The following is an 8,717-nucleotide window of genomic DNA, read 5'->3' as shown; positions in this document are numbered from 1 at the left end:
GGCAGGTGACTGGCTACCACCGAGCTGCCCCTGCTGCCACAGAGCTGCGGGCGCCTTTTCCCGCCTCCTCCCCGCCTCTGCCTCATACTCATTCCCTGAAGGCTCAGGCGCCGCCACCTCATTGGTCAGCGGGCGTCTAAGAGACGCAGAGCAGCCAATCAGCTACTGTTGCCCCGCCGAACGCTGCGAATCTATTGGTGGGAGATAAGCGGCCAATCAGGAGCGGCGTACAGTGTCGGTGGGCGGGGCCGCAGGCGCACAGGGTGTTGTGTTGTCTCCAGTCTCGGCAGCCGCGGGCTCCACAGGTGCAGCTGCAGACGTCGCACCGACTATACCACGTGACGGCCCGGTCTAGGGCTCCGCTGCCGGTCGGTAGATTCTTCTCGCTGTGGTTCTTGGGACTCCGCCGCCATTTCTAGAGGAGGAGTGGGAGATGTCCCAGCAGCAGCAGTGGCTGAGGAGGAATGGCTCCCCGACGCCTCCGGTAAACCCCCCCAGTAACGGAGGGGCTCCGGGGAGCAGACTGCAGCCTATGAGAGCCACGGTGCCCTTCCAGCTGAAGCAGCACGGCAGCCCCACACGGGTCAATAATAACAACAACGGATCCGCCCACCGACAGTCGCCTCGCAGCAGCAGCCCCGGCAGGGGGGCCAACGGGAACGGCGTGGAGTCTCCCCCCGCCGTCACCAGCTCCCGGAACAGCCCTACCGTGTCCACCCAGACCGGGGCGTCTCCCACCAGGGGGCAGCACCACCATCACCACCACCACCATCATCACCACCACCATCATTCCCATCACCACCACCACCATCATCACCACCAGCCCACCCTGGGCTCCCCGACCTCCACCTCCCCCGTCATCTCCAGCCCGGCAGCCGAGCCCAGCACCCCGGGGGCGCCGTCCTCCTCCTCCTCCCCGTCACCGGTGTCCCTGTCCAACGTCAGCAGGTCGGGCTGGCAGCAGCGGAGCTCCCCGGAGAGCGTCTCCCCGAAAGGTAACCGTCTGCCCCCCTGGCATGGTGGTGGGTGGCATCAGATGGCATTATCCTCTTGGGTTGGGCTGGTTTGGTGGAGAAGTCATGACAACATTGGGTTGGACTGAGGCCCGCTCACACCGACGGAGCGGTTTTTTACGCATGGCATCCGCTTGTGTGAATACGGCCTTAAACTACGGTAGAAATCTCCGGCTGCGCCGCGTATCTCTGCCGTGGTTTTTGCGCATGGAGCCTTCTCAATGAGCAAAAAGGTAATCTGTTCGGAATTCCGCATGCAGAATTTGCGCAGTGATTGAGATAAATCCGATAGCGGATCTGCGGCAGAATAGTCTGTCTGCCGTAGCTGTGCGCCCGCGATCTGCTGTGTGACCGCATCCTAGCGGTAGGCGATGGTGTCCGCTCTGCGTCGCTGCCGCGAAGGTCGTGATTGTTGTGTAATGCCCATTATAGTAGCATCCGTCGCTGAGTGATAGAATGGCGCAACTTCTGCTGCGCGTGAGGTCAAGAAGAGCCTGATCTGCAGCGGCAGTCTTGCGTGGGCAGACCCCTTACACCTCACCCGTGTCGTACCGCTAGGCCTCAGTATGGCCGTCCGTGCCGGTTGTTTTATCAGATGCCAAAATTACGCAAAAGTTAAGATATTTTGTTTGATGTTAAAGGGATTGTAGCAAAACTGGCGTTTATTACCGGTCCGTGCGATGGGGGTGTGATCAGCGGGCTGTAATCCCTGAGATCCCCACCCAGCCTGAGAATGGGGGATCCCCTCTTCTCACATCTGCGGAATCGCAGGAGGAAACTGCATGAAGCGGCGGTCGTAGTGTGCGACGCCGCTCCATACGTTTCACCGGGGGCGATGGAAGTGGCGTACAAGCGCTTGTCTCTGGCAGTCCCTATTAAAGATGAATGGAAGTCTACTGGGCATGTGCGACCACCGCTGCTCTGTACGGGATCAGGACGCGGCCCGGCGCACGCTGAGAGCTTCAGGCGCAACTGACACAGCGACGGCCTGCAGACTCGCATGCGTTCGCATGTCCTGATTTACGTGCGTGATATAGACATGATAAGGGCGTGCAATAAGTCTCTTTATGCGGACTAATGGTTGGCGAGAAAAACAGCATCGCCCTGTGTGGCGCTCCGGGCTCGCAGCGCTTTCTGTAAGGCCGTGCAAACCTGCGTCAGTCCGGATTCACATGAGCGTAATTCGCAAATCCGCGTTGCAGTCGGTGCGGCTTACGGTTGTTTTTTTGCACATGTGGATTTTAAATCTATTGTTGCGACACAAAACGCAGCGTGACGTCTTACAATGGATTCCGCGTTGGTGTCTCCGCGGTTACATTAGCGCCACTGAATGAGGTTAAATTCGCAGATGGAAGTCGAGGTGTGGACCTACCCTCAGGCCTCATGCACACGGCACCACGGGTGGCCTGGGATCACTGCGGACATGATTCTGAAATGCTTGCCTGCGATCGCGGATGCACAGCGGATCGGCCGTGCGGGAAGCAAAAACAATAATAAATCCCACCCCAATGTAAAACACCCCTTTCTGTGTTGTCTCCAAGCAACCAGAGAGGTATCTGCCTACAAATCTGCAATTGAATTGCGGATCGCTCTCTTCCATACAGATCAGTGGAGCCCATCTGCGTGCAATCCGCGGTAAAATGGAGCGTGCTGCGATTTCTTTTCCATACAAAAAAATATGCGAAACGCCTCCTCGTGTGTGAATGGAGGTATGAGCGCTGCATGCTTGCCTATGGGTGGCCTGAACAACTGCGAATTTTCCGCGTGAGTGCGGATTCCGCAATATAAATCCGCCCAAGTGCATGAGGCGTTAGGCTGCATGCGCACAAACCTCAAACGGGTTTTGTGTGTTGCGAGACGCAGAAAATATAGGCCGGGTTCACACAGGGTGGAAAATCCCCACCCCACCCACCGCGACCGCTAATTGCCGGATTAGCCAGCCATGTGGACGAGATTTGTCAAAAATCTCGTCCACACGGGGTGAACAATCTGTCACGGGAAAGCTGACGTTGCGGCGTGGATTCCTGAGACGCTGCATGTCCGTTTTTTTTCCCCCAATTGTGGCCTCACTACTCTCTATGGGAGAGCCGTCTGCAACGGAAAAGCATGGGTCGATGCCGCTCCAAAACCTATAGCCAAGTGCCACGGGTTTTGGCGCTGAGTTTATCCCACGGAAGCCTCGCGATTTTCCGCTGCGGCAAAACCACAGCGAAATTTTTGCTGGGAAAGCGTCCCGTGGGAACTCGCCTCACCCATTGTTTACAATGAGCCCTTTAAAGACCTCGCTTGCCATGCTGTGTTTACCATTTAAATGAGTGGGGAAACGCTTGTGATTCTCTGGGGCGCTTAAAACACGTGCCCGAGGATCGCGGTATCACAGGAGCGATGCCAGATGTTTGGGGATGAAAAGGTTATTTTGTGGCAAATTTCACTATGTACGCATGGCCTTATAGAGGGCGCTGCGAGCCCAGAGCACCCTACGGGACAGTGCACGCTGCCGTTATTCACGCCGTCCGATGGTCCATATAAAGACATCGTGCGTGATACGGACAAGAAAAGGTCATGCAATAACACTGGGACATGCATGTGAATGTGCAGCCGACCTTAAGAGATGACAATCAGATATTGCAGGATAGGGGTGTAAGAGGTTTGGGGTAACTTTCTGCCTCAAACGTAAGCCTTGTCTGCCCCTCTTTCCTGCCTTAATACCATTGTGCCCACAACTACCAACAGGCCTGTCTTACTGCTGGAGGGGGGCGTCTGGATGTTAAGGGGTTAATAATGATCATGAAGATAGAACGCTCTTCATGTTGTAACATGGGAATCATAAACTTGCTGGAAAGAGCTACAATTATGTAATGAGTGACGATACATGTTCACATATCCGTATACCCATGAGCTACTCCGGTTCAGATTACCTGCTGTTCTTTATCCGTGTCCCGCTGACCCATTGGTACAGCATCCTGTTTTCAGCCCTTCTGGATGGTAGACCGCAGCGTACATTAGGTAACTGGAGAATTGCCCCGAACGCTACCAATGCGCTGTAGGGGTTAGGTAGTCTGAAGACTGCTCCGGCCATCTTGGACAGCTGAAAATGGAACCCGGAACGGTGGGTGAGAGGGGCGTCAGCACAGAAGACCGACAGCGGGCAATGTAACGGCACCTGCTGGTCCCAAAAGTAGAAAGTTACTTGAAGTTGTAGCAGAGGAAGATATTAGGAGCCGCTCCAGGAGCCACAAACCTTGTGGTCAGCAGTGACCTTTGAGATCTATGCTGAGACTTGTCCAGAGTTTTCTCGTCTTCAGCTGTAAAGTCTTCGCTTAGTCAAAATCCAGCAGCTAGAAGTTGTCGTTTTGCGGCAAAACTCGGCATGCAGTTCCATCTCAGGCAGATATACAAATGATTAGAGTTGTGGTGTGATTAGATGAAGGGTCTTGACACCTGAGACTCTAAATGGGAAACATCACACCGCAGGATTCGTGAGGGCATACAAGGCGGCCGGGCTCAGGACCCTCGACGAATCGTCCTACAAGCATGAGCAGCTTCCTTTTGTTGTCCGCCATCCGGAGACAGGTAGCCTCATTGTTACAGGCCCTATGTCTGTCTGAGCCATTTTCAGACGCTCAGACATTTGGTCTTACGGCGTTGTACCGTTGTACCGACGGTGTTGTACCGCCTCTAGCTTGGATACAAGATGTGATACGGGCGAGCATGGAGGCTCTAGTACCCTGTTTCCAATCTAAAGGCGGTAGAAGATGTAATACCGGTGGGTAAGGGTAAGATTAAGGGGCTCACCCCTAAGTCTCCAGACACGAACATGATGGTCATCAGCGTTAAGCTAAACCTGGATTCGTTACTGAAAACAACCAGATTCCACTCACACCACCACTGTAAAGGGAGGAGACCGTGGATGGGTGTAAAAGGGAGTATATGTATTGCCTGGTATTGCAGGCAAAGTTCCTATTTACTTCAGTGCCTGTGATACTGCAGTGGGAACAGAGCTAAGTGTACTAACACACTAGCCCAGAGAACCGCTTATAGGTGAGTGTCCTGTGAAGCAGACCCTCACCAGTCTACTGACTAGTCATTAGTATTAATAGTACCAGTGTTTCTGGTGGTGCAATGAGAGAGAGAATTCAGCTCCGAGACCATATGACTGATCACGTGACAGTGACATCATCACAGGTCCTGTCAGCACACGAGCTATGTATATGGGCATTTGTAAGGTGTCCTTTATTGGAGTCTCCATACAGGTGTGCAGCGGTCTCACAACCAGGTACAAACTTAGAGTGAGCACTGCTGTATCCATAGCAACTGAGGCCGCAGGGATTTGTGGGGGATGTAGTACACCCATAATCCCTCATTCAGTGCACAAGGATAAAGGACTTGGGATGATGTCACATCATGTGATCAGGGGGCGGAACTAAGAACCGGTAGCTTATCACATGATGGTGACATCACAGGTGCTGTCGGCACACGGCTGCTGTCAGGCTCTGCATATAACTCACACAGCACACATGGACTCGCAGACAAGTGGTTGTTTGGCACTTTCATGACCTAGTTTGAGGATAGGCCAACAATAGTTTACAACTGGATAACCCCTTTAAGCACGCCTGTTTCAAGTAGTTGTGAAGAGCTTAAAGGAACATTCCCTCCTTGGCTTTTCATGGCCGACATGGGAAAACTCAGCCCTCTGTTTTGGACCACCCAGTGGAAACGGGCGAGCGCTTCAGCCCAGTTTGAAATGACTGGGAGATACGGGAACAGTGTAGTACCTCGTACTACGCATTTGGTGTAACTCCCTGGCTTATGGTAACGGTGTAGTGCCCAGTAACACTGTTTCTGTAGGTCCTATTCACTTCAATGGGAGCTATGCAAACAGCGCTTGGCTGCTTCCGTAGTTACTAGCCGGGTGGCCAATAACTATAGCAGTGGTGTCCCATCTCCGCTATGAAAAGCAGAGATACAGGGAGTACCCCTCGTAAGCGTGTCGTCTGTTAGAGTAGCATTTCCACTTTCTCGGTCTGCTACATAGAGCTCAATGAGAGAAGGCAAAAGCTGCCTTCTCTGGGTCCTCGGCTGTGACTAACAGCTGAGGACCCAACCTGCTCCTGCTAGATTGTAGGAACTTTAATCCCAGCTGATGGTAAAGACATTGTGGGATTAAAGCCCGGGACCAAGTTCTGTGAACTTCCTGCTCTTGGCCCTGTTATGGGGTTAAATCCATTCCCTTAGATGATGTGGCCGTATATGCATCCGCTGATGTGAAAGACCACCGAATGTTGAGCTGTATCCACAGGACTCTGACGTGTGGATTTAGTAGTGGATTTCCCGTTGCAGACACATTGGTATTGCATGCAGATTTGCTGTGGATTTCATTTCCTGTGAAAGCCTGCAGTATGAATTACCCGGCTGTGGATTTAACCTCCTCTCCCCGAATCGCCCTGCGCTATGGATTTTGTTCCGCAGCGTCTGAGATGTGCCACATATCTGGACGGTGCTCTTGTGTCCGTTACTACAAAGTCCAATTGGATGTTTTATATTTCTTCATGTAACACTTGTAAAAGAAATAACAAACTGTGCCGCTCAGCCGCATCAAAGGTGCTTGGGCTCGTTTGGGGCAGAAGGTCCAGCGTCCCAAGTAGCCCGAAACACTTTAGAGAGATTTGGTCATCTACTTTTAGCCCTATAGGCTAAGCTTATGGGATGAAAGTAGGTGACTCACTGAGTCCGGGGATGAAATTGTGATGCATACCTTCCCCGTCGTTCCCCGGATGTCAGCGCTGGAAGCAGCCAATCGGTGCATTGAGTGGCGCTGCTAAGTAGTCCGCCAATTGGAAAGGGAGGACTACTTAGTGACGCTCAATGCATTGAGCGGCGGTTTCCAGCGCTGACATCAGGGGAGGTAAGTATAACGCTTACATCCCCAGACTCAGTGGGGGGCTAAAAGTTGGTGACCAATTTCCTTTAAGAAGACGCATTGTCATTTTTATTCTTGTTGTTGTTCTTCTTGTACTGATTTCCATCAAGTTACAATAAAGCTCATTCTCTGCTTGGCCGCTGGACCTTCCTGCTTACTTGAGGCAGCCAAATAAGGCCATGAACGTTTTTACTTGCGTATGCCTGCGCATGTAGAGCACTTTTTACACGCTGTGTTGCGCCGGCTTCCTGGTTTCTTCTTTCTTTTTTTTTTTTCCAATTTCTTTCTCATGTCTCCTAGCAACATGCATAAGGAAAAAAACAGCGCATTTGCATTGTTAGTCCAGGTTCTCACACGCTGTATTCCCGGCGGAAATCTCGCGGTTTGGCCACAGCGAAAGACCGCGAGATTTCCACCGGAGAAGCGCTGCTTCAAAACCCGCGGCACTTAGCCGCGGGTTTTGAAGCGGCCCGGCCGCTCGCTCTTCCGCTGCGGCCGGCGCTCCCATAGAGCCCTCGCCGTCTAGGTTCGCGCAGGTAGAAGGCGTAATCTGGCTTTTACTACGGAGGTGAGCCCGCAGTGGGAACAACTGCCGTAGACGAAATGTTCTTATGCCAACAATATTTTAGTTTACTTGGTATTAGTTGCTTTCCACATTAAACTCTCATTTTTGCAAAGTTAGGCTTGCTGTTGTGTTAATTTTTTTAAAGGGGGTCTCCGGGGCTAGAATATGGACGCCTTCTCCTCAGGACAGTAGGGGGCCAACTCTCGGCACTCCCTGGTCATGATCTGTTGGAAGGGTTTGCAGCGCTCCGGTACTGCAGTCTAATCTATGGCCTTTCGGAGCAGATGGACCCCCCACAATCGGCCTTCTATGGACGGGGAGAACTTCCTGAAATGGGACTAACAAGCATAGGGCTTGGGAGAATGCAGCGTCGGCATCTTTTTTGGCTGCCCGTGGCCTAAATTGATAGAGTAGACTAATATACAGCTATTCATTGGGTTGTATTGTAGATGGTATGTCTGTATGCGGATGTGACACTCTGGGGATCTCTAGAAGGTGTAGTCTGTTGGGATACAACATGAAGTCAAATGCTTTGTGTCTGGTATAAATGACTGCTGCGCTGGCTGTTAGCGGAGTCCTGCAGCGCCGATATCTACTATGGATGCGTCCTCTAGACCAGGAGGCCTTTACACATAGCAGAGAAGGAACTGTAAAAGTTTTGTAAAATGTTTCTTTTAATTAGGAGATAAGCCGCCACCATCATCATCCTCTTCATCTAGTCCATCCAGTTTAATACGACGCACATCTTCCCTAGATACCCTGGCTGTACCGTATCTCTCTGGACAATGGCCCCGAGACCAGGGACAGGTGGCTCCTTGCATGAAAGATCAGTCAACACAGGTAAGTTCATTGTGTACTCTGTCTCATTGTCAGCCATGTGTTGGCTGGAGTTACTGTTCTAGTGATGATGAAATCGTGGTTTGCAGAAGGCTAATGGCATTATTGGAATCTGCCACCTCCCTGACTGCCAGTACTTATTCTTCTAAGGCTTGAACATATTGAAGAATTCAAAAAAAGCCATCGCTCACTTTCAGCCAGCATAAAAACATCTCCGGGTCGCAGGCTTCTCGCCGAGTGTAAACGACACCCGCTCAGCGCTTCACCTGATTGAAGGTGCCTGTGCAATGTTTACACCAGAGTATGATCATGTTCGTACTCAGAACCCCGTAGTTACAGGGTCTGTTCTGATACTACAGGCTTCTCCCACTTGGAGTGAATC

The 8,717-nt window shown here is 52.0% G+C and overlaps 1 protein-coding gene across 3 annotated transcripts in view; it reads left to right on the top strand.

The window, feature by feature from the left end:
- Nucleotides 1-249: 249 nt before the first annotated feature.
- The window catches only part of FAM117B (family with sequence similarity 117 member B), a 33,627-nt gene continuing 25,159 nt past the window's right edge, over nucleotides 250-8,717 (top strand). For 2 of the 3 annotated variants that reach the window (XM_066575700.1, XM_066575698.1), the window contains exons 1-2: nucleotides 250-995; nucleotides 8,181-8,338. In XM_066575700.1, the coding sequence (XP_066431797.1) occupies nucleotides 434-995; nucleotides 8,181-8,338 (720 nt within the window). In that variant the 5' untranslated portion in view covers nucleotides 250-433. The remainder of the gene's footprint in view (nucleotides 996-8,180; nucleotides 8,339-8,717) is intronic. The other variant, XM_066575701.1, reaches the window with a different exon arrangement.

The sequence above is a fragment of the Eleutherodactylus coqui genome, chromosome 8 (genome assembly GCF_035609145.1).
Source record: "Eleutherodactylus coqui strain aEleCoq1 chromosome 8, aEleCoq1.hap1, whole genome shotgun sequence".
Taxonomy (NCBI): domain Eukaryota; kingdom Metazoa; phylum Chordata; class Amphibia; order Anura; family Eleutherodactylidae; genus Eleutherodactylus; species Eleutherodactylus coqui.
Note: the sequence above shows the minus strand (reverse complement) of the source record. Positions and strands in the feature narration are given on the sequence as shown.